This window comes from Cebidichthys violaceus, unplaced genomic scaffold (assembly GCF_023349555.1).
Source record: "Cebidichthys violaceus isolate CVI_PGR_0920_01 unplaced genomic scaffold, fCebVio1.0.p SCAF_4, whole genome shotgun sequence".
Taxonomy (NCBI): Eukaryota; Metazoa; Chordata; class Actinopteri; order Perciformes; family Stichaeidae; genus Cebidichthys; species Cebidichthys violaceus.
The window spans coordinates 13,640,939-13,666,397 of record NW_027176594.1 but is presented as its reverse complement, the minus strand read 5'-3'; the positions used below and the strand labels follow the sequence as shown (position 1 = coordinate 13,666,397).

Here is a 25,459-nt window from a genome sequence, read left to right as displayed (position 1 = left end):
AGAATAAATCCTTTGTTTTCACTCAAATATAAATCCTACATCAACCAGAAATCATAAGGATTGCCACTTTAAGATAACTTTACTTGCATAACTGTTGGGATTCAACCCATGGTTTGGAAACCGACAGTGGCATAACATTGCCTGATTGTCTGATTGCTAAATGGCTGGTTCTGTAGTCTATTGAACATTGAAGTGTGAAAGTTGTTTTCTTTTTACCAGCAGTTTGAAATCTGAGGAACTGAAAAACTAGCAGACCGTAAGAAAGGGGGCTTGAGCTGCTCTGATTTGTGTTTTGTGCTATTCTAACCCAAACAAAAGAACAGATGAATGGCTGGATGGAAATGCATATAGCCGACATATGCCTTGAAAAAGCCTGCAGAAAGCGTGATCCCTGATAATTCACCCGACCAACAGTTGCCTAATGCTATACGTATGTCAAGCTTGTCTTCAATTTCTCCACAGTTATCCTGGTGGGCCACGTGGTGAAGCTGTGATCCTCTTTCGTGATGGAGCAAACGGGCTAAAAATGGATGTCAACCCAGGTTATGTTTCTCCAAAGAAGAACATCGTGCCTTTTACTCCAACACACACACACACACACACACACACACACACACACACACACACACACACACACACACACACACACACACACACAACATTTCACTTTTCATTCAATATGCAAATTGAAACTGCAGTTCATTTGCTGATGAAAGAGGATTCATGCTCAATTATGTCTTAATGGGTTGGATATAACGGCACGCTCAGGCCAACAGATTTATTTTAGATGATTTTTTTTTCCATTAGGTTAAATGTGACTTGAATTTTTCCAAAATCAACTGTAGTAAAAGTAAACTGAGCTTAACCCAGACCACGACTACATGCACATATACATCTCTCCTAAAGAAAAAAAGAAGAAAAAAAAGCGTGCGTGTAGGTCGAACGACAGAGGGCGTGGGTGCGCTTGGAGCGGACGCGTACTGATGCCTCCGGAATGCTAAGCACATCGACTGACACACACACACACACACACACACACACACACACACTCAAGTTGTTCTTGGTGCAGCTGAGAGAGCAGAGATGGAAAGAGAAGAGAGTGAGAGAGAAACACAGAGGGAAAAGTCAGCGAGAGAGAGAGAGCGAGAGAGAGAGAGAGAGAGAGAGGCCTCTCTCTGCAGTTTGCCTGTCTTTATTTACTCTCTGCCAGCCATAAATTGTTCACGAATAGCTGCTACACACACCTCACTCGGTCAACAAAGCATTAGGTTGTTGGGGGGACTCTCTACTTTCTAGCCAGGCACAGTTGGTCCTGAGTCTGACTGGCTCTGGAGAATTAGACATGCAGAGGCGGTTTTAACAGAGCGCCGGCGTGGAAGCCCCGGTGGTGTTCAATACAGCAGCAGCAGACCCGATGCTGCAATGCGCTCCTCACCGAGCAGGTCGGTCCGCCGAGAGAACAGCATCCTCACAGCTCTGTGTGTGCATGCTTGTGTGTATGTATACGAGGTGGAGGATACTGCCAAAAAACAGAAAACACGTCTCAATATAAAAACAATAATGATAATAATACAAAATTAAAAAGTGTAAATAAAATAGTATTTATTAATATTTGTATATTTATTTCGTATGTATTATTTATGTATTGGTTCATTACATTATTGGTTGCAGTAGTGCCATTAGACCGTGTACTATGTGCATAACTAGCTTACTGTATAAATTACTGTAGGCCGTGAACATCGCAGCAATTTCCCATTAAGTAGGCTATAAGTGACCATCTCTGTCCCCTTCAGAAAAGAATGAATGAAGCCCTCCATGCTTGCCCCGGCAGAATAGCTGCACCAGCAGAAATACGACTGAGCAACTGAGCTGACTTGTATTAAAGCCAGATCACCACTCGTCTCTCTTTGTCCTTTGTATGAATGTGTGAATAAAGATATTTTCCCACCAGGAGCTGTCAGCAGCCGGGACACCGAGCCATTTAATCTTCCTATATGACAGGGGGGGGGTCTGTCCCCGGTAACCGACATACACACACACACATACGGCGACCCAACACCGCCTCTACTGCCTCTCCCGTTACAGCTCAGCGATCGAGTTACGCGGCCGGGGAAAAAAATGTTGCAGTAGCAGGGGGAGAGAGAGAGAGAGAGAGAGAGAGAGAGAGAGAGAGAGAGAGAGACTGCAGCATCGCTGGAGATCGGCGGCAGCAGTCCCAAGCAGTGCAGGTGAGAGGAGGGGAAAAAAGCAGGAGGAGGCGCATGTGGAGGAGAGAGAGATACACAGAGAGAGAGAGAGAGAGAGAGAGAGAGAGAGAGAGAGAGAGAGAGAGAGAGAGAGAATGCGGGACTCTTGGAAAAAGACGCATCTACTACACTCGGTCCGTCACCGAGACATCCATCCCGAACACAGGCTGCATGGGATTACGCTGAATTGACGACGATGATGAAGATGTTGGGATCTCCACTCTAAACCCACGAGAGAGGCTATAATTTGCTTTTGTTTGATGAGGGGACAAATAAGAAATATCAGGAGAAACTCGCAAAAGCACTCTTGTCTCCTTCGCAACTTGCGTGAAGGAATCCTTCAGCTTGGCACGTTGCTCCACTGCGGGGAAGAGAGGAAAAAAAAGAGGAAAACGCAGCCGGTTCTGAAGGTAAGATCCAAGCAGCAGCATCCCAAAGACTTTTTTTATCATTTTTTTTTTTTACCCAAACTGATTTGCATTCCTTTCTGTGGGGATGCGAGTTCATTCTCCTCGGCGTCCGGAGAGCTGAGCAGTGTTTTTCTTCTTTTGTGTGGTGCTGCATTGCAGTTTCTAACTGTGAGAAAGCCGCTGTCCCAAATGTGACTGGAATAAAAAATAAATAAAAAAAGAACTTACAAATGGCATTATGAGCTGATCATCTTGACAGCGGGACAGCTCTCCGGTTTCCGGGAAATAAAGGAGTGAAGTGGATTTAATCAAACGCTGGTGAATTAGTTGACTCTTTTTCTCGCAGCAGGATGGGCTTTTTGACATGTTTGTGGCGTGAACAGCCCGGCAAGACCTTATTATTATAAAAGTTGGGGGTGGGGGGAAGCACCGCAGAGTACAGGAGGAGGATAAAAAAAGGAAAAGGAGTCCGCACCACTGAAGTGAACTATACGGTGAGAGTGCGGAAGCTGTTCCCCCGGACCTCAGGCAGCAGTCCGCAGAGAGCGATAGAGAAGAAGGTAAGAAACGGATAAATCAAACACCCACGCTGTGAGCCGCACCGGACCACACAGCACCAATAAAGAGGAGAGGAGCCGCGGCTCGGAGGCAGACAGCGGAGAAGGAGAGAGAGAGAGAGAGAGAGAGAGAGAGAGAGGAAGAAGAGGGAGCCATGCAGAGGCTTGGTGCAGTGCACTCCTCCGCGGCGCAGGCTCTCAGCCTCGTGGTCCTAGCGCTGCAGCTGCTGACTCAGCTGCCGGGCGCCGACTCAGCCCTCCGGTACCGGGTGGCGGAGGAGGGCCCGCCCGACGTCAAGATCGGCAACGTGGCCGCCGACCTGGGCCTCACTGCGGGCACGGGCAGCGGGGACGTCACCTTCGCCCTGGAGAGCGGCTCCGAGTTCTTCAAGATTGACAACGTGACAGGTGAGCTGACGACGGGTGCGCGGCGCATAGACCGGGAAAAGCTCCCGCAGTGCCAGATGATATTTGACGAGAACGAGTGCTTCTTGGACTTTGAGGTGTCAGTGATTGGCCCCCTGCAGAGCTGGGTGGACCTGTTTGAGGGCCGCGTGGTCATAACTGACATCAACGACAATACACCTTCCTTCCCCTCACCTGTGCTCCAGCTCTCTGTGGAGGAGAATCGCCCAATAGGAACCCTCTACCTGCTGCCCACAGCAACGGACAGGGATTTTGGACGGAACGGCATCGACCGCTACGAGCTGATTCAAGATGGTGCGACTGGGCCAAGTTCCACGAGACGCACGGCAGCAGGCAACCCCATCGCTAGAGTGGAGGGGCTTGGGGACCGTAGGGGTAGAAGTGGCGATAGCGGAGGAGGACCCAGGAGCACTGTGTTCGAACTGCAAGTTGCAGATATACCAGATGGCGAAAAACAACCGCAGCTCATTGTGAAAGGCACATTGGATCGTGAGCTTAAGGACTCTTACGAGCTGGTCCTCAGGGTTCGAGACGGAGGGAACCCACCACGTTCCTCCCAAGCCCTGCTTCGCGTTTCCATCACTGATGTAAACGACAACAGCCCGCAGTTTGAGAGGTCCACGTACGAGGCAGAAATGGCAGAAAATGCCCCTCCAGGTACACCCGTCCTCCAGGTCAGAGCTTCTGACCGTGACATTGGAGTCAACGGGCAAGTGGAGTACGTCTTCGGAGCGGCCACCGAATCCGTCAGGCGACTCCTGCGCCTGGACGAGGCCACTGGATGGCTGAGCGTCCTCCACAGGATCGACAGGGAAGACGTGGCGCAACTGAGGTTCACAGTGACGGCCAGAGACCGGGGTCAGCCACCTCGCACCGACCGCACCACTGTGATTTTGGCCGTCCGGGATGAAAACGACAATGTGCCCGTTGTGGAGATCCGAAAGATCGGACGGATCCCGGTTCGAGATGGTGCAGCGTTGGTGCCGGAGAACGTCTTGGTGGACACCCCCGTGGCTCTGGTTCAGGTGTCAGACCGAGACCAGGGAGAGAATGGGGCTGTGACGTGCACGGTTGTTGGAGACGTCCCATTCACGCTGAAGCCAGCTGGTGAAACAGCGCTCCCGCCTCTACCTGCAGACGAAGCCTTTGACAGGTAAGCCAAGCCAAAGGTACACCTCACGGCATGTTACAGAAATCTATTACAAAGAAAAGAACTAACTGCTTATTGATGAGTAGTTCCTGAATTACTCTGAAATAAAGGATTATATGCAAGATAATAAGTTACTAAAAAAACAGACAGCTAGATAGTGAAGTAATGAACCAGTATCTAATGATCAGCCGCTGTCATTCGGGTATGGATGATGCACCACTTTTTCTTGAGGGAGCACAAAATGCCAAGTAATGATGAGGTAATCATGAAGAAATGATGCATTTTAAATAATAGCTCAGTATAATGCCCCATGTTACCTGAGGGGGCACAAAAACAACTATGTACATAATAAGCTACTAATATTTGGATATGTGCCATTAAACACCCGAATTGCAGATACCAAGAACAATTCATTTAAAACTGGTTCTAATTCATTGAGGGAATGGCCATAATGATTAGATACACATTAGACATCATAAATGGAGAAACGGTATGTATGGCTTTTTTTCTTCTTTTTTTTACCAGAGGCTGGTACTGTTTTTATCCAATATGTTTTCTAACCATGCCAACTACACATTCAGCATGCAGTTGCTACAAGTCTCACCCACACTACTGCTCCAGGAGGAATTACTACAATTTCTATTTTCTCCAGCGGATTCCGAGGAGAGTGGAGTGTTGTTGCGTTGAGATATAATCTAAGCTTGGTTCAAGTGGTGCAACTCATTGGCTAAGGCTACAAAGTAGTTTGAATGTCATACAATCTGTATGCATAAATATTCATTCAAGTCAAGGGTTTTAGACTTTTTATTTATATTGCTACTACAATGCAGGCTGTAAATTTCAGCACCCTTCAGTCAATTGTAAAGATATTTCCTAAAGGTATTGAATGGAAGAAGTGAGGGAAATGGTGTAGGCCATCTTAGGATACCACTGCCACTGCTCTGACACCTGTGCAATAAGGCTGGTTGTTGTATTGACTTAAGGGCTGTCCTTGACAAAAAGAAAGTCTGAGTCAGAGTACTAATCATGATAGGTCTTAAGCAAATTAATTAGTAGATTTAATTTAAAAAAATCAGTCACAGTTTCCCCAGTATTATTGTCTCTCTGCAGATGACTGCAGTCATGCAGGAAGATCTCTTGAAATTAAGTACGTCTTAAAGACCAAAACATTATAGAGCTGAAAGGATAAGTGGGTTGATCGATTTAGTCGATTCAAAGAAAATTGATTGCCAACCACTTTTAAGATCACAGACATTTTTCAAGCAAATATTGCAGTAATTCTCTGGTCCCTCTCCAGCTTTGCAAATCTGAGGTTTTGTGGCTTTTCTTTGTATCTACACATCTCTGGCTTTAGTGGTTGGTCGGACAACACAAGGCCTTTACATACATGGGGCATTAATTTGGGTGCAATTAATTCGCACATCAATATATTTTGTGTAGGATTCGTGGTCCAAAACGCAACAACAAACTATTAGTCCTTTCAACCTTGACAAAGGCAGCTCAGGCCAGATACCCTCCTTCCGTTCTTACGTTTCACAATAAAAGCCCTAAACATAAACAATACATTGCCTAACTGTTTTACAGAATCAGGACTCAAATTCACTTAGATAAAAGGAAACTTGATAAAATAGCTTACAATATCTCAGGCTATGAAACAATTGACCTCAGACAGACTGACAGACGCTGCTCTGGGGTCAATAGGATTCCATTTGTTGATGCATAAATCTATTTGAACCTTTTATTGAAAAAGTGCTGCAAAAGTTGCAAATTCATAGCTGCCGGTATGAATAGTTTTGATGCTAAATATCTGCATTTTGCGTTTTCATGTCGTTTATTCGTCATGCCCCTTCAGTGTAAAGGCCTTTTAGGATGTCACCTTCACTATTTTCTGGCATTTTGTTAGCATAAATTAGAACATTCCCCACAAAAAGACCAACACAGTGGTTACTGGTAAAATATTGTTTTAGTCTATCGACATCTTGGTGAGTGATAAGTCAACTAATTGACTAAAAAGCAGCAGCACTCGTATTTTTGTTTGACAATATCTGTATTATTTTTGTCTACGGTAACAACCACATTCATGAAATCTTTTTTCTAATTATTTTCACAGGAATAAGAAAAAATACTTCTTGCATACTTCCGCCTTGCTGGACTACGAGGCCACCAAAGAGTACAGTGTCACCATTGTGGCAGTAGATTCTGGCAGTCCCAGCCTTTCCAGCAACAGCTCATTGATGGTGCGAGTGGTGGATATCAATGACCATGCCCCGGCCTTTGCCCAGAGCGTCGTTGAGGTCCACTTTGCTGAGAACAACTCGCCTGGTGAGAGGGTAGTTACTGTTGTAGCCTCAGACGCAGACAGCGGCAAGAATGCGGAGATTGCATATTCCCTGGACCCTGCTGGAAACGGGCCGTTCTACATAGATGCAGATAATGGAGATATCCGTGCCACTGGGGTTCTGGACCGTGAGCTGCGAGAGAGGTACGAACTCAGGGTGATTGCCAAGGACAAGGGCACACCTTCCCTGCAAGGCTCCGCGACTGTTGTCGTTCAGGTGACCGACCGTAACGATAATGCCCCAAAGTTTGTTCAGGAAATCTTCACATTCTACGTGAAAGAGAACCTGCTCGCCAACAGCCCAGTCGGCATGGTCACCGTGACCGATGCCGACGAAGGTGAGAACGCAGAACTCAGTCTGTTTGTAGAGATGGATGGAGTCGATGACAAGAAGGTGGGGGAGAAGGTGGAAGGCGAAGATGGCGAGAAAGAGAAAGAAGAGGTGTTTTCCATCGAGAACAACACGGGAACTATCTTCTCTTCGGCGTCGTTTGACCGAGAAAAGCTTTCCACCTACACCTTCCGCGTCCGCGCTGTGGACGGAGGGGAGCCACGCAAAACCGCAACCGCCACAGTCTCGCTCTTTGTGACGGACGAGAACGACAACGCCCCCTCAATCACTTCCCCAGCCAATGAGTCCTACACCCTCCTTCCACCTGCCAGCAGTGCCCGCACCATCGTCAGGACCGTGACCGCCATAGACTCCGACACCGGCCCCAATGCAGACCTTCGCTATGCCCTAGTGGGGGGAAATCCCTTCCGACTGTTTGAAATCGGCCACACCAACGGGGTGATCACCCTAGCGGAACCTCTGGAGCGGCGCCACCGAGGCCTGCATCGCCTGGTGGTCCGGGTCAATGACAGTGGGGCGCCTTCCCTCTGTGCCACCGCCCTGGTTCATGTCTTCATCAACGAGAGCTTGGCCAATGCCACCCTAGTGGATGTTCAGGTAATCTTTGTATTTAAAGATGTAACGTGAACTATATGTAACTTCAATGAAAGAAATCCACTGTGCTATTTTGGTGTGTGTGCGGTCACGATAGCCCATAATGACAGTGATGATATTGTCCTTTGATCCATTCACATAATGGCCACTCTGATAACAAATTACAATGGAGGAGGGCGGTAATGACAACTGATTGTGGCTGTTTAAACTAAACCGGTAAGAAGATTCTTTTCTTGACAGAATGAGACGAATGCACAATTTCACCAGTCCGCATGGTGTTGCAATTTTCTGCCCATTTTTGAAGAAATAATTGCGTCTATATTTGTCCCAGATAAAGAAGCCCATTCCTCTTTTGAGGGCTATTGGCAATGCCTGCTTCTTTGTAGTTAGAGTGTTCTTTGTCCAGAATGCATTCTTATAATGACCACGTGGTTTAAAGAAGTGTTATTACTGAGTGGTTCTTCTTTTATGGTACATTGAACTCAGAGCTGAGAGCATTAGGTGTGTGTGTGTGTGTGTGTGTGTGTGTGAGAGAGAGAGAGGGAGGGAGCGAGAAAGAGCTTTAGGGGTGAGTGTGTTAGAGAGGTAGAGAGAGAGAGATGGCCCTATCCCAGTTTTGGCCTTTTAATACAGAATCGGTTGAAGCGTGTTCATTTGAATAGAGGTTTTGCTTTACTAGTGTCTCTTCACGATAGGCCTGAATATTGATGAGCTTTCATTGTGTTATGCAGCAAATTCTGAACAGTGCAACAGAAGTGGGCAAACTTAGAGAAAACACCTACAAACTCTAAATGAATTATGTTTACAGGGGGATTAAAGTGAAATACTTAAGTACTAGGTTAGTGTTGGCATGAAAGATCCACGCTGAGGTGAAGAGGTAATTGACTAGACTCACTGCAGATACCAGAAATACCTTTCAGTTCAAATTTAGCGTACGTTTAGCTGCCGGAAATCTTTCTCTCTTCTCTTCCCTCATTGTATTAATCAAATGCACTTCCCATTATGCTTTAAAAAATGTTCAATGAAGCTATAATTGCTGGCAGGTAATAATTACTAAAACTTGGGTCTCTGGTGTGGGCAAAGTCATTTGTATTGACTTATAATTAAATCGCCTCAGTGGCATTGTGGTTACTGTGTTTGCTCTGAAACTTGCAGCCTGTGGTTTTTAACCCTCCCCCCCACACACACACACACTCAAAACTTTGTTTAGAACACGTTCTCTCTGAGGGAAAAAGTCTTCAGCTGTCAGGTCTGTGCATGTAACATGACGTAAAGAGTGTGAGCCAAAGTCAGCGTCGAGACTTTTGAGAAGAAAAGAGATAAGAGGCAGAAATTTCCCAAAAGTGTGTCAAACGAAGATTGTGTTGGCAACCCAAAATACCACGCCATCCTTGAATACCTTGATAGGCTCCTTTTGTATCAATACGCTCAAAATACAAAAAGTGTTTCATTGCACTTTGTCAAAACCCAGATAGTGATCTCCAAGGAAGACACACCTTATAGCGCAGATGTTTGCAGCAGGGGCCGCTTGCTTATTATTTGTGGTGCCTCCCCGGGTGTTTCAACTCGTGAAAAAACAGAAGCCCCTCTGGGATTGGATATTTCCAAGTGCGTAATGTCAACTTCAGCTGATTTCTCATTTTCAATGATGTTACAAGGGCAGGTTGATATGGCCAAACTCTTCTATCCCAATATAGGTAATTTCATATCTCAGTATATATCACAATATAGCATGTTTTCTGATAATTCAATTAATAAATAGTCTATATGAAATAACCACAAGGTAAAGTGTGTATACTGAGACCTTTAATGGACATAAATGAAATGTAATTGCGTATTAAGATATCTCGATATGTGATTTCCACACAATACTATTGCATTGAAAGACGATGACTCATCAAACTGGATGACGCCCAGCTCCAGATGTTACTGTGCAGCTCTTCTTGGCAGTAGCATAGCAACTACAATAACACTGTGCTCTGTGTGCCCCTTGGGTTCTTGGGATTCTCGACACTTACAGCTAAATCTCGTGTTTTGGCTGGAGAAAAACATCCTGTGTAATAATAGCCTTAGAGTTTTGACCCACCTCATATATAGAGACAACTTGGCGTCCAAAAATACGTTGTGTTTCACCGCACTGCTTTTTTTAAACAAAGACGAACTACTGAGCACAGGCAGAAGGTCTAGCATATCGAGCACCAGTCATTGTGTAGAACGCCTCATAAATGTAACGCTGTCACCTAAGAGTAGAATGAAAAGTACAAATTGAACAATCAAGTTGGTGAGGATTAGAGCAGAACACTTGTTAAGCGGCGGAACAATAGTGTTGACAGGCGAATTAACCGCAACGTGCCTAAACGGCAGAGGCCATTGAAGGGAACAATAGGGTGTAATGTGTCCGGGCCGGTATAAAAGCCGCCTTTGATTACAATATGCATAGTTTAGTTGGATTGTATGGAGGAACTTGGCAGAGTAATTGAGTAGAAGTCATTGAAGAGAGAATACCTCCATCTCATAATGAAGTCAAACCGAGTGGTGGATGGATGCCAGATGTAATTAGGGGAGGAAAATGTCTGCTACTGCTGCAGCGCCGCGGCAGAAAATGACTCCAGTCTTTTCCATCCAAACGGTACTGGGTGAACCACATGTTGGGTAATTAGCCACAATATGATACTGCAGAGATTGAGCTAGAGGAAGTAGGTGTGATATGCGAGACTTGGTTGTCATTTGGGAAAATTTAAGGTGCTTTGTACATCGGAAGTATGCTGTCTGGTGAATCTGATTAAGGCTCTCACTGATGATATATTCACATTCTTACAACCACTGTTTCATCTCAGATCAAAAGTCTTTTTAATTTTTTTTATCTGGAAATGGGGAATTGTTCAAGATATGTACAATCAGCTTTCTTTGAATATGAATAATAGCTAAGAACTACCAAACTGCAGCTCCCTGTCGTCAGGCATTGATCGACAGCCGAGATCAGGCACCTTTGGGTCAATAGTGTGGTCAGGGGAGAACTCCTCGTCTTGGTCGGCGTCTGCAGCGACAACGCAGATAACCAAGTCCTTGGAGAGCAGAGGGGATAAGATAGAGAGATGGATGGTGGTGTTAAGCCCGGGCCGGAACAAAGCCCATGCAGCAGAACGGAAGATTCCACTGGGAGTTCGGGATGCGTCAGAGGGATGCACTCGGAACACAGCATTAGAGGCGGATGCTGAACACTTTAACAGTCTTCACACACATGCTGCACACGCACCTGCACTTGAACGGGCTATACATAGCTCGCACTCGGCGTCCGACTGGACTCACACTTTTTGCATGCACACTTGGCGGTTCGGTCGCATGGGGTACGTGCATACAGCACTGCGTCGCTATTTTCGCTATGTTTCGCACACACAGTACGGCAGGCAGTGCAGGGGAGCGCTAAGCCAGAGAGATGCCCAGCAGAATGAGAATGGAAAAGAAAATACTGCAGGCAAAGGAAGAACAATGGGGCTGAGGAGAAGAGAGCGGAGCCTGGCGGAGAGAGGCCCTCTGCAGTGGAAGCAGAATAATGGAACAGAAGTAACACAAGTCGCTCAAAAAAAAGACAATGAAACTTAACCCAGAGATAGATGGCGATGAAACAATGAAATACGACCAGGCCCGTTCTTAGCTTGGGGGGGGGGGGGGGGGGGTAACGAGAAGTGAGAGTGACTAATGTGTCTCCGTTCGAGTAAGCCCAATAATACGTCTTGGATAATGTAATAGTAGAGTTCAGCGATGCAGCTGTGTGAGCAGCGCTCTCTGGAGTAACACTCAAGGTTATACCGCAGTTATTTTATTTAGTTATTGCCCACCGTAGGGGGCTGAAATGCAACTTCTCTCTCACCTTCGCTCCCTGTCTCTCCCGCGCTCGTTCCTGCGAGAGCTTTATTACCCAGCGCTCTGGAGGCGCCAGGGATTACGCGAGTGTATAATTTCCAGCCTTGACAGGCCAAAGGAATTGTCGCGCGGGACTCCGAGACGATGTGTCAGGGCTGCAGAATGGGTCGTCTCGCTAATGGACAGTTTACACACACACACACATACATCATGTGGGCCGGCGTAGGTGCATGCATACGTTTCAGCGTGCGTGTGCGTTCCCGTAGTTCGTCTGGTCTCCGGATAATGATACTCCCCCAATATAGTTGCCATGTATTGATTAGACATATTCAGATTCATGACCCTGCCCCATATTACCAGCAGAGCTTGGCAGACCAGAACTCCACAGCCTCATTGTCTCTTGTAGTGCGAGTCTCCATAACCAGTAATGGCTGTGTTTGTGCTTCAGCATAACCCACTTTCTTGTAATGATGCTTTTATTAGAGTACAATCTGCAAGTATGACTGTGTGTGTGTGTGTGTGTGTGTGTGTGTGTGTGTGTGTGTGTGTGTGTGTGCAGCCAGCCATGAACATGGGTTCATAATGGAAGACCATTATTTGTCTCCTCCATCTCAAACACAAGCACAAAATGTTTTATGAGCCTAATATAAATTGATCAGAGTGGACGATCGTGGATTTGCCTCGCTTTAAAAAATGAAAACTGTTACTGTCCAACAAACCACAAGACCCTGAGAGACAGACAGGACACGGCTCTCAAAATGATTTCACAGAGCACACGCGTTTACAGTAGCCTTCTATCTGTCCATCCATCCATCCAATTCTCAGTGCGAAAAAAATTGCGATAGCAAATCCTCAGCAAATCCACGCCCACGCTATCATTTACAATAGGGCCATTGTTCTTTGACGAGACAGTAGATGTGTTTGTGTTCTGGGGGATATAGTCATAGCACGTCTGCTGCCTTTATTCGCACATTTATCGACTGTTTCTCCCACTTTTTTTCCCTCTCCCAACTGTCCCCGACCCTAAAGTTTCCCTTTATTCTTTTAATCAGCTTTAAACAGCGTAATCCCAGGCATTTCCTGTACCAGCGCAGATGATGTGAGATCACAAGCGGAGAAATTACAGGCGCTACTTGAAATGCTGCAACTGGGAAGCAAGAGCAATTATATATTTAGTGACATTCTATGTGTCGGGGAATAATGGAGAGGCTCCCCCACTAAAAAACACGGTGATGAGTTTAATTAAGTGGAAGATGCTGTTTGATGTTTCTCTGTGGCTTGCACCCACTGTGTTGTCTTTTAGAGTCACAGTTGGACTTTTTTTATTTTTTTCTCATTTATGGTGCGTCTCTTCTTGTTGCTTTTTCCATCTTGACTCTGCGTCTTCTTCTCTCTTGTGCCTCTCCGCTCTACCTCTCCCCCCAGGTGGCCCGAAGTCTCATGGCTCCACTGTCCCTGGACATCGCAGGGGACCCGGACAGCGAGCGCGCGTTAGGGAAACAGCGCCTCAGTGTAGCCATTGGCGTCCTGGCGGGAGCCGCAGCGGTCATCCTGGTCATCCTGCTTGTCGTCACGGCTCGGCAGTGCGGCGCTCAGGGCAAGAATGGCTACGAGGCCGGTAAGAAGGAGCCGGAGGAGGACTTCTTCAGTCCTCCAGGGGCTCAGCCGCAGGCCGGCCGCGGCAGGGGGTCGGACCGCGGGCGCAAACCACGACGGGACAAGCGCAACGGAAGCGGCAGCAGTGCGGTGGTGGGAGGAGGCAAGGCGGACAGATCCCTCTACAGCGGTATTGTCACAGTCAACGGACTGCGTCGGCACGCCAACGATGACGACGAGGAGGATCTGAGCAGTGCCAGCGAGCGTCTGGCGGCCCGCTACTGCGCCATGGACGGCGACCCCGGCAGCCCGCGGATGGGCGGCGGCAGGAGGCACCAGTCGAGCCCGGACCTGGCCAGGCACTATAAATCCAGCTCCCCTCTCCCCGCGGTGAACCTGCAGCCCCACTCCCCCCCAGCCGAGGGCAAGAAGCACCAGGCGGTCCAGGACCTGCCACCCTCCAACACCTTTGTGGGCAGCGGGGGCTGTGTGGGGAGCGCCGGCTCCAGCAGCAGCAGCAGCGGGGGTAGTGGCAACGCGGACGCCATGTCCCTGGGATCTGACCAGTGCTCGGACTATGGCTGCCAGACTGGGAACAAGTACAGCAAACAGGTAGGAGCCCTGGGGCGGCACTGGGGTGACTTAATCTCCATGGACCCGTCAGTGTTTTTGAAATGTTTATGATGGATTATCGACTCAATCCGTCTTGAAAATCAGCTATTTCTGACACTGTGTCCACTCTCTCGTCTCCTTCTCCTCCCCGGCTTCATCTCTTCCCCTCCACACATCCGTCGAAACACGCTCGACCGCGACACCCCGCCGCTAACGTCTTAAACACCATTTCATCTCCACAAAATCGCTGACAGCGCGCCTGCGTGTCAGTGTCCCAAGCCTGTGAGCGGCGTGACAGCACCCTGTTGTCAGAGCATGTGTGTGCTCCGTGTCAAACGTCAGCTCTCCGTTGAGCAAGATCTAATGCAGGGGACATGAGTCAACCCCCACCCCCCTAGTAGCTGAACAATATGAGAATGTGTATACATGCGTGACTGCGCGTGTGTGTGTGTGTGTACACATGCTTACCCTCTGTATAAACCCCTGAGGATCTCAGTTGGAGTAAGGACACAGAGGGAGTGGGCGAATAGTTGCTTCCAGCAGGGTAATTGGTCATTTTGCGTCTCTGCCTCCCTTGTCACGCAGTTATCTTTCTTCCATTTAGCATATATGCTTATTCCGTATACAATATTAGTTGTACTGATAATGGAAGCTCCAGCTAAAAGTCGAAGTCCTGCTGACAAATAAATACTGCGTGCAGACAGTTTGCTAGCCCCTCCGCCCACACACACACACACACACACACACACACACACACACACACACACACACACAGGCATCATCTATCATCTTAGCCACACTAACACAGCAGGGTCCCCCTGGTCCACGGCGTGTGCTCCCGAGAGCGATGCGTGAGTGACAGCTAACCCTTCTTAAAGGGCCGGCGTCTCGTTTCCTTGACGGACAGCCCCTACATTTATCCTCCCCGCGGTGAAAAAGTGCTGATGTAGTCATTAAAAAAGGAAGGAGAGGAGCTTCTTCTTAGGCTAATCAATTCATACACGGGGCTCTCTGATCCTGCTCAACACGCGCACACACACGCGCGGAGGTTAATCCATTACGGAGTCAATCCGCTTAATCTGCCGTTCCCAGGGAAAGAAAATGCTTACTGGGAGAGTTTGGTGTTCATGCTTACGTGCACTCAAAACATGCCAGCACACATACAGAGACGCGTAGACACACAAACTGACAGCGTAATGAATTATTGATCGTATGGGGTAATTAACTCCTCTGCAGCAGTGGAGTGAGCCCCCCCCCCCCAATACACAGGCCTGTGTGCGTACGTGTCTCAGACTTTGGGTGTCAAAATCTGTTAACTCCAGCAGTTTGGCGGCAGGTTTTGTGTCGGCGGGAACCTGTCACCCGCGCTTGAGGGACTGCTTATTTCATGACGGCATTTTTATACGTGAGTGCAAGTGAGAGATAGACTCGGGGAGTAATAGGTGGTGAGTACGTGCCAAATGCAAGAACTGGGATGCCGACAGAACTTGGAAAAGCATTAGATCGGGAGTGGGAGAGAATTATAGGAGGTTAGGGGGGAAGGAAGACAGAGTAAACGAGAAGGGGAGGGAGGGGAGGGGGGGAGATAACATTTCAAAGCTACTTTACTGGGTCAGTGAAAACTCCCAAAAACTGCTCCTCTGAAGTCAGCACATCATCAGACCAACTAGAGTGCTCCGAATAGGAAAAAAAAAACTGAAAGGAAAAGAATTGATAAAAACCGGGCGTCATGGATGAAGCGCAACATTGCATTAAAGAGGCATGATGAACATGATAAAACAGCTCAGTCGACACTCTTATTTTAATCAAAATTGTTCACAGAGGGAAGAACATCCATATCAATGGGAACGAATGAAAACAAAGATGAACAGGAGATGAGAGTGTTAAATAGGGGGACATGTTTACTGGAGACTTTTTTTTGTAAATTGATACAAGACAGAATAATAGCATGATCGTATTTGTTAAATACAATCCAGAAACGTCTCACTTATAAGAGCCAAGCATGGTGAGATTTTTGGTTTGTTGCGCCATTTGACAGCTGGTGTCTGTGTGTGTGTTTTGAATTTTGATTAAGGGGGATATGTTTCGATATTAATGCCAATATGATACTCGAGTTTACATCCAGATAACAAAAAGCACCTTATTAGAAACCTTACTTGTTTCTCTACAAACAAAAAATAAGCTAAAGTTAGTTAATGTTAAATGTCATCTAATTACAAACAGAAAAATAGATGAAGTCTGAAATATGCAAAATAGTGATTGAAACATTATATTATTTTAATGATTACCAGGAAAGTATGGAGGTTCGATAGCCCTCATTGCTGATGGAGAAAGTGTAAAGGAGAAGGCTGGAGTATTTGCTTCTAAGTGGGGGAGAGGCAGGGAGGGAGAGAGTGAGAGAGAGAGAGAAAGAGAGAGAGAAAGAGAGAGAGAGAGAGAGAGAAAGAGAGAGAGTGTGAGAGAGAGAGAGAGAGAGAGAGAGTGGGGGGGGTCTGGTTTGGGTGGCAGCCAGAGAGAGAGTGGACTGCTGAGATGTGGGTCATCAGGATACCCGTTGGCATCAGGACACATTAATGATCACAGCAGTCACATGGCACTGCAGTCAATATGGGCAAAGTGGCCTCGTTCTGCCCTCTAACCGCCACCACGCACACACACAACACAGGCTCCGCCACAAAACCGCTTCCCCTGTCCGCCGTCCTCCATCAACCACAGCAAAGGTCATAGCGGTTGTTTTTGATCTTGTTGTGCTTCACATTTGTCTGCTTTTAATCTGATACTTTTCTTTTCATTGAGGTGTCTCCATTAACCCTTTCTTTTTTTTTGTACCCGTCCCTTTGACTCTCGCCCTTGGTTCCTCCTCTATCTCTCTCTGGCCCTCTTTCTTTGCCATTAAAGACCCCGCCTCTGCTACCTCTGCGTCTTCCATGCGCCGCACCGACCTCTGAGAATGAACCGACTCAGCGTTTTCACTAGTGCGACTTCTTCTTTTACTGTAGTGGGCACTTTCTCTCCCTGGACCCGGCGCGCGAGTGCGTGTGTATGTGTGTGTGTGTGTGTGTGGGGGCGGGTGAGAGCACGGTGCCACAAAGGCTGAATCGAACCAGACACACACACACACACACACACACACTCACATCCAATGTCTAATCAATGCTCCGTTAACGAGGCCAAGACTGCAGTGGAAACAGGTGGGTTGACAGTGGGCAGTTTTTTTTTTTTGCATTGCACAGATTCACAGCGCTTTGTGAAGGTCAGGGCGTCGCGGGGGTGTCGCAGGGACGCCGCATCGCTTTTGACGCAGCAAGGACGAGCCACGGTGATAACTTTGTGGCGAGTGGGACTCATCTGGCCCGGACTTGTCCATCTAATTGGACTGTATGGACGGGCGCCGGCGGAGGGATTAGGTCTACCGGATTATAAAATTGAAAAGCAGCTTTTCATTTCAACGAAATCCCTCCGGGATTAAATATGATGAACGTCTGTCGCGGACTCGTCTCCCCCCCTACACGCAGTCAGGCATCCGCGCACACAGCTCCTACGATAACACAAAGGCAGCGTCAACCAAAAACAACCACAGAAACACACACTCTGCCCTCTCTCCAACCCTCTGTTACACAAGCACACACTGTAATCGACCCGTGACCCCTGTCACGGCGATAGCAGCGCGCTGATGTATTTATTAAAAGCCACCGCGAGTTCAGGTCGACCATATGCTACCGGGGTGAGTCGGAGGGGGGAGGGAGGTGGGGGTAAGCGAGAGGTGCGAGGGACGAGGTAACCAAAGCGGGGATCGCCCGACGAGCCAGACTGAAACCTGATCTACTGACCTGCAGACAAAAGAAGGAGGGGAGGGGACAGGGAGGAGGTGAGAGAGGGAACTTAAGCAAGAGAGGTAGAGACGATGAGGGGAGACGGAGGACAGACATTACGGGAAAATGGACACAGATGTGTGTTTGTGTTGGATGCTTGGCGGTGGAGGTGGAAACACACGCTTACCCTGTAAATATTGATTTTCCACTTGACCAGGATCATATGGAGGCCTAACAAATGTGCTGTGTTTAAAAAAAGGTGCAGTTCAGCTCCTTTGGCAGTTGAATATTTATATCTCTGTCACATCCCCTCAGCCACTGAATCTGTGAATCGCGAATAAACTGAGCCTCATTTACAGTATACAGAAAAAAAGCTCAAGGTTGCATCCCACAATCTTTCTCAGCGGATTGACTGTGACCTGAAAGTGTGGAACTTTTATCGTGGGTGAGATCGCTCGCTTCCTCATGAAAATATTTCCGATTGGCACAGAAGTGCTTGCAGCTGGGTGCAGAAAGTGACGCAGGGCTGTTGCTGTTGCTGAGTTCAAATGTCCTCAGTTGGACGAACTGAACAAACATTAATTGTTTTGGTCATCTTCACTGTTAAGGTTTTGGGTGATCATAACAGGATTGAGGTAAAGTTTAGGGGAAGGGGTGGTGAGGGGGGAGTTTTAGGAGCTGTGGGCGGAAAGTCAGCAGAACGTCCTCAAAAACCTGTAAAAAAAATGAAAGATGTGTGTGGGTTTCTATGTGTGTGAACCTGGGACAGAGACAGAGAGACAAAGCGCGGGGGGAGAATATGAGGGAGTGAGATTGCGCCAGACAGAGGGAGGGAGAAATTGTCTGTTTCCTCACACATCAAGGTCACCCAAAAGCTGGAAAATGTGATTGGAAGTCCCCCCGTCTGTCTTGGCTGTGTACCACACCAGAGATAACGCTGACAGGCCGTTGGGCCGATAATGTTCCTGTGTTCAACAACTCCTCCCTTCAGCTTTTTTGTTTTCCAGCTCCCCGCTAAAAATGGCAAGAATGCGGGGGATGTCATTCCGGCGCAGACAAACTGAGGCAAAGACACTCAGTCAGACGTGTGGTTTTAACGCGCACGGATGTCCGCGCGCGCGTGTGTGTGTGCATAATAGCACATAATTACACACCCTCCCAGATCCTTATGCATATACACTTTTCACCGCAAGCAGACGGGCTCTGATAAGAATATGATGACACATGAGCGGGGAGTAAAGTTTTCCGGCTCTTACATCAGTTTCTTCTTCTTCCATTCCCTCTGGATCGCATCACATGCACGGGCCCGGGCCCACCGTCTCCTAGAGTCACACACACATCCGTAGAGGCTCACAGACACACACTCTCTCTTAACTCCCTGACACACACACACACAAAGACCTACATAGCAAGCCCCTCGCTGCGATGCTTCCTTTTATTTGCTTCTTGAAGACTCGGTTCTGTATTGAACTGCTCGGCATTCAGCCCGTCTGCCTTGCAGCATTACCTTAATGGTTGTCTGCGGGTTGAGCAATTTTACCCAATATTGCTAAACAAAAGGCTGCCGTTCTCACACTAGACAGGGATTCAAGACAGCTTAGTGTCCCGCGATTGGTCTTATCCGCCCACACAAAAGAATCTCCGGTGCATTAAGTGGTGTTGAGTTGAGGATGAATTAAAAAATGACATGAATGGATTCAGAATTGAACTGAATTGGACTCGGCTCAATTAAATATTTCCGATTGTGTGGTATTTAGCTTGAACGGTCAACAAAAATTGAATCAAACTGAAGGGAGGTGAGGTGATTTGCGTTACCTTGCTGGCGGATGTTGCGGGATGTTCCCTTCGTTTTATAATGCTGGTACATTTAAGTTTGGTGCTGCTCAATCAGAGGAACTTGTGCACATTCGCCTATTCGCTAAGGCTTCAAGCTTAATGTTGTGCAGTAGAAAATTACACAAGTGCTCCGTCCACCTCTAAAAAGTTCTGTATGCCTGAAGCAAAGTGGGCCGTACGGCGTCAAATTGTTTATACCTGGCTGTATCACACCGTCTCCCAGAACTTTCACCCAGAACTCTTTTAGTTAATGCGTACGCGCAGTGAGAGTGACGTAGTCCACTTCTTACATCATTTGTGAAGCCTCAAAGCATACTCCACTTTATGGTCTATTTGACTCTAAAAGGGACCCTAATTTACGAAATGAACATCATGCTGTGTTGAAGAAGACTACAGACCACATCTACTCCTTCCATTCTTACCTTTCACAATAAAAGCCCTAGGCATATACAGTTCACTGCGTAACTGTTAACCAGAAGCAAATTCACACAGATCATTTTTCTAAAAGGAAACTCAATAAAATAGCTCACAGTATCTTAGGCTACTCGTCAGTTCACCTCAGACAGACTGCCAGACACTGGTCTGGGTCAATAGGATCCCGTTGGTCCTCTGCCTGCAAGCATTTTTCAAACCTTTTATTGAAAAAGTGTTGCAACAAATTTGCATCACTGCCTGTATGAGTAGTTTTGATGTGAAATATTTGCTTGCGAGTATTTACTCATTCACGTGTGGTTTATTCTTTGGTGTGTAAAGACCAGGAGTCTGTGAACACGCAGACAGACACCTGCACGTTATTATTATTTTCCAACTTCACAATTTGTAAAACGAAGCTTGCGGCCATGCAACTGAATGCACAAATTTGCGAGCGGGTATACAGACAGGAACATGATGTTCAGACTCAAAAACCTTAAGCACACAAGCACATGCAGACCTGAAAATACAAACTGCAGAATGACTCGTACAAAACTTATAAAACTGAGATGACAGGAAAAGCACAGCATTATGAATGATTGAATATTCCATCGACTAGCGGCCTGCACTGTCTGCTTCTCACGTCATTGCTCTGTAAGTCATCCAATAAAAAAGTGCCTCGTTCCAACCCTCCATCCCCAATGTGCTCCCCACTCCCCCCAACACACACACACACATTCTCCTCCTCCGTCTGTCTATCCTCTGATTGATCTCTCTGTTCTCCCTAAGTGGTTTCATCTCTTTTCATCACTCTCCATCTGGATCCATCTTTTCACAACGTGCTTTTTTAATGGTTCCAAACTTCTTTTTTTTCTAACACTTAATAGTTTCTTTAAATTTTACAAATGGCTCTTAAGTAGCAACCCTCTCTATTTCGTACTCCCCATTCTCCCTCTGTTTTAGCTCGTGGTTAAAGTCACTTTAATCTTTGCTTTTCATTTTTTACCCCCCCCAATTGGATAAAATTAAGCACGCTACCAAGGAATAAGCCTAAGGTGTGAATATCTGCACTGTGCAATATGGTTTATGCATTTCTGCCACTGGCGAATCGGAGCACATTTCTCGCCGGATATCAGCTTATTAGATCTTGCATGAGTGTGAAAGACTGGCCCCGGTAGCGCTGTAGTCCAAAGCCAATGTTTTTGCCCCAGGCGTGGTGTAGCCATCTGTTTTAGAATTGTTGGTGGAATATAGATAAATCAGAAGATCAAGATGGAGATAGAGGAAGAGAAAACGGGCGGAGTGGAAGAGACATGAAAATGAGTGGAAGAGGAGAAAAGAAAATTCCTGGTCAGAACCCATGGCTTAGAAAGAAAAAATGTGGGATGGATGGGAGGGGGAGGGGGGGTTATGAGAGCCAGGCAGGGAGATGAGGGGGGGTGAGTGGTTTGGGGAGATACAAGATGAGAATGTGTTCTTAGGTATCGCCTAGGGGAAGTGATGGAGAGAATGGAGAAGAAGGAGATGGACAGAAAATGATTGAAAAGAGGTATCTGGGTCTGGGGTTAGAAGGAAAGGGGGGGGGGGGGGGGGGGGGGGGGGGCCTTCACTCTATGAGTAAAGCCAGCTCAGACTCTTCGGGCTATTTTAGTGTGAGTGTGTGTGAGAGAATGAGAGCTCTTCTACCTGCCCTATCGCAGAAGTTACATAAACTTGAGTGGGCTGGCCTCTGCCTGCAGCAATGCCCCATATTAAACCACTTTCAATGTATGTGTGCATATATGTGTGTGTGTGTGTGTGTGTGTGTGTGTGTGTATGTGTTTTGTTCAGCACTGTTCATATCAGAAATAGACCAGATAAGAGACGCACCACCTATACAGGTAGAGCCGAACTACAAGAGCTCGCCGGTCACGCCGCCCAGAGAGAAATCCCCCCGGTGCCGTCAGACGGAGGCTTTAAAATAGTTTGACCCGCTTGACACACACGTACTCGTGCGGACTACATAATCACACACTCACACACCGCACCGCTTTTAACTCAACTCCCGCGGCCATTACAGATAACTTGAACCACCACTATCATCCATAACATGTGCGATAACGCACCTCTTCCTTTTTTTTTTTTTTGCAACCCCTCCGAGTACAGACGCAAACAGACTGACCTTTGATGAAATAAACTGCACTGTAAATCAATGGCTCGCTCCCGTTACAGCACGGTAATTGCACAGCAAGTACAGCAAAGCTGCTTCTGAACGGGTCAGCGCCGCGCAGGTACCAGTCACACGTGCATCATTTAAGAGGCTCTGTTCTCCTGTTTCACAAATACACAGATATGATGAAGATGGCGGCTAACAGCACTTGAGGAAAAAAAAAAAGTGGGAAGTGAAACCAACAAAAATAACATCTCTTCTTGAACGTTCACAAACACACAAACTAAAACACAAGCACACGCGAGCGCACACACAGGAAAACAAATTTAATCAAAGTCATGCAAATCTATTTGCCAATTAGAGCCCCAAACAGGTTTCCATGGGGATGAAATGGCAACCTCTAATTGGCTGGATAAAAATGAACGCTCACATCTGAGCCGAAAAACCTGAGACGGCTTGGAAAAATAAACACATCCGTGCACACACACACACACACACGGGGGCGTGCACGGCGGGGGGATTGCTTGCAAATTCATGCACGGGTCGGGGGAAGTCACACACAGTATCACCGGTAAGATGAGAAGCGCGGATCGAGTGTGTGGACACAGATATGGCGTATTGTCAGGTGCAAGGCGCACACATACACACACATGTGCGTGCGCCCATTGAGCGGTCAGTTGCTTTTTAGAAGCACGACTAAAGCTTTGGTCGCGGTGTCGTGTTAACATGAAAGCTTTCATGGCTGTTTAAAAAGAGCAGGCTTTGATTAGAATGAGATGTGTGAGAGTGCTTCTTAATGCCGGCCACCGCTGACGACGGGCCTTTTTTTTTATAATCCAGCGGCGCCGTCACAGGGAGCCTTCCATCAAAAATGATGTTGAATCGACAATTTCACCTGAACATGCTCTCCGTGGGTATTTTTTTTCTCAAGAAGGCAGAAGTCAAGTGTGCTACTTGGCCACATCTTAAGCAGCATCGGCTTCAAGGGTGATCAAACGTTGAATTCAAAATTATTGACTAAACTACTAAGTGGGTATCAAAGAGGCGGGTGTTATTTTCATGTGCGCGTGTCGCGAGTCGCTGCTGCAGCAAAATGGCTCTGCGTGAGTTTTTACAAAGTGGTGTTGCCTCTTGCATGGCACGATCATTATGAATGGTTTAATAATTCATCCGCTGCTCCCATATGGGGCTTTATGTAGAATATGAGTCTGAGATCTGGATTGTTAGGAAACCAATTTGCACACAGCACATCCTAACTTGCGTAGACATTAGCCGGTGCGGAGATTAAGCTCTTTGCTACAACGTCATGCAAATTCTATCTTGGCGTTAGAGATCCTGTTGCTGTCCTGTCGAAGCCACGCGTCTTGAGTGATTTTTCAGTTTTGGTGGAGGATTAATGAGTGAAATAATCTTTTCTTTTATAGGCTTTAAAAAAGTCATTGGATTATCTCATAAACGAATGGTCTCCAAGCTTAAAACAAGACTATATTGTCGTAAATCAAAGACAGAAACACTTTGGGGATACGTGGTTTTCATAGCAGAGCCTCTCCAAGCAAAAGAAGTAGTTTAGAGCTGAAATTATTCCACGACTGATTGGTTATTTGCTCAAGAGAAACTATGTTTTGATAATCAGTTTATTGTCCAAGTAGGGCTGGGCAATATATCGATAATATATTGATATTGTGATTTGAGACTAGATATCGTCTTTCTAAACTTAGCAGACTCTTCTAGCTCTTCTATTATTTGCCTTTACCCACTTAAGCGTTATCGCCACATCACTGATGATTATTTATCACAAATCTACACTATCCATCCTTTATTTCAGTCATTTTTTTAAAGCAGTGACAAAAATTCACACGCTGTAGTATCAGAATATTTTTACATTCTCTTCGTCAGCTGTGATAATAAACTGAATATTTTTGAATTTTGGACTGTTAGTTGGTTAAAACATGCAATTCAACGTCATCAACTTGGTGACTGGCATTTTTAACATGTTTCTCTGACATTTAAAAGGCCAAATCATTACTCGTCAATCACAGTAGTTCTTAACATGCAGACCTGAAAACAAAGCATCCCTACTGTTGACAAATCCCCCACTATAAGGCTCCGCTCTCGCTCCTCTGAGGCACATATACATTAATATACATTGACTCATTAGAACTAATTAGAGCGGAATATACCTGTAGTTCTAGTTTGCAGCAAACATGTTTTCGACTAACTCCTTTACTGCAGTAGCTCCGGAATAATTAGCATCTCTAAACATTTCCTTTTTTCTTTTTTTTTTAATGCCAGGAGTCGCATAATCATCCGGCCGACTCCTCAGCAGAGGCTCGGCTCTCTGAAACCCTGCCGGATACCACTTCACTGGAGTCGCTCCTTAACCTCAATGCTGAACCATAATTTTGTCAAAGGCGCCTGCAAAGATGGAGCCCAAGTGCGTATATGCGCTTGAAGTGCGGCGTGAGGTTATCGATGGGAAACGGGTCGGATTCTCCCTCGCTCTCTCATTAACTCTCCTCCTTCCTTCTCCCGTCCGCTCAATGGCCCCGCCGCTGCACTCGCTCCCTGGTGTATTCGACAGCGCGCGCACGCACACACACACACACACACACACTCTCACATGCAAGAGGTCTGTTTGCATACCAAAAGCATACTTCATAGCTCAAAGAAAATGAAAGGCGTATTAATTATACAGTCTCACGCACGCACACACACACACAGAAAAAGAGAGAGAGAGAAAGAGAGAGAGAGGGAGGGAGCAGTTGTTTTATGTTTCTCCTCTGCGTCAAAGGAGACGGAGTGTGAGAATGATGGAGTCTCTGCGTCAGGGAGAGAGGGAGCAAGGAATAAGCGCAGGGGGGGAGAGAAAGAGCGCACTGTCTTCCCTCTTTTAATGTGTGTGTGTGTGTGTGTGTGTGTGTGTGTGTGTCCGTGCGTAGTGTCTACCCGGCATAACGCCCCCTCTGTGTCCCCGAGTCACTCTCTGTCACTCACACACACTGAGACTATTGTCGAGATGTTGGGCGAGGCGCCCCAAGACATTTCTGTGGCACTGTGTCTGTCACGGGAGGGGTGATAGGGCCGATGTGGGGCTCACACACACGTC

At 46.9% G+C, this 25,459-nt stretch overlaps 1 protein-coding gene across 1 annotated transcript in view; it reads left to right on the top strand.

Moving 5' to 3' along the window:
- Positions 1 to 2,568: 2,568 nt before the first annotated feature.
- The window catches only part of pcdh7a (protocadherin 7a), a 40,388-nt gene continuing 17,497 nt past the window's right edge, over positions 2,569 to 25,459 (top strand). The window contains exons 1-3 of the mRNA XM_068727054.1: positions 2,569 to 4,792; positions 6,900 to 8,076; positions 13,363 to 14,145. Of these exons, the coding sequence (XP_068583155.1) occupies positions 3,369 to 4,792; positions 6,900 to 8,076; positions 13,363 to 14,145 (3,384 nt within the window). The 5' untranslated portion in view covers positions 2,569 to 3,368. The remainder of the gene's footprint in view (positions 4,793 to 6,899; positions 8,077 to 13,362; positions 14,146 to 25,459) is intronic.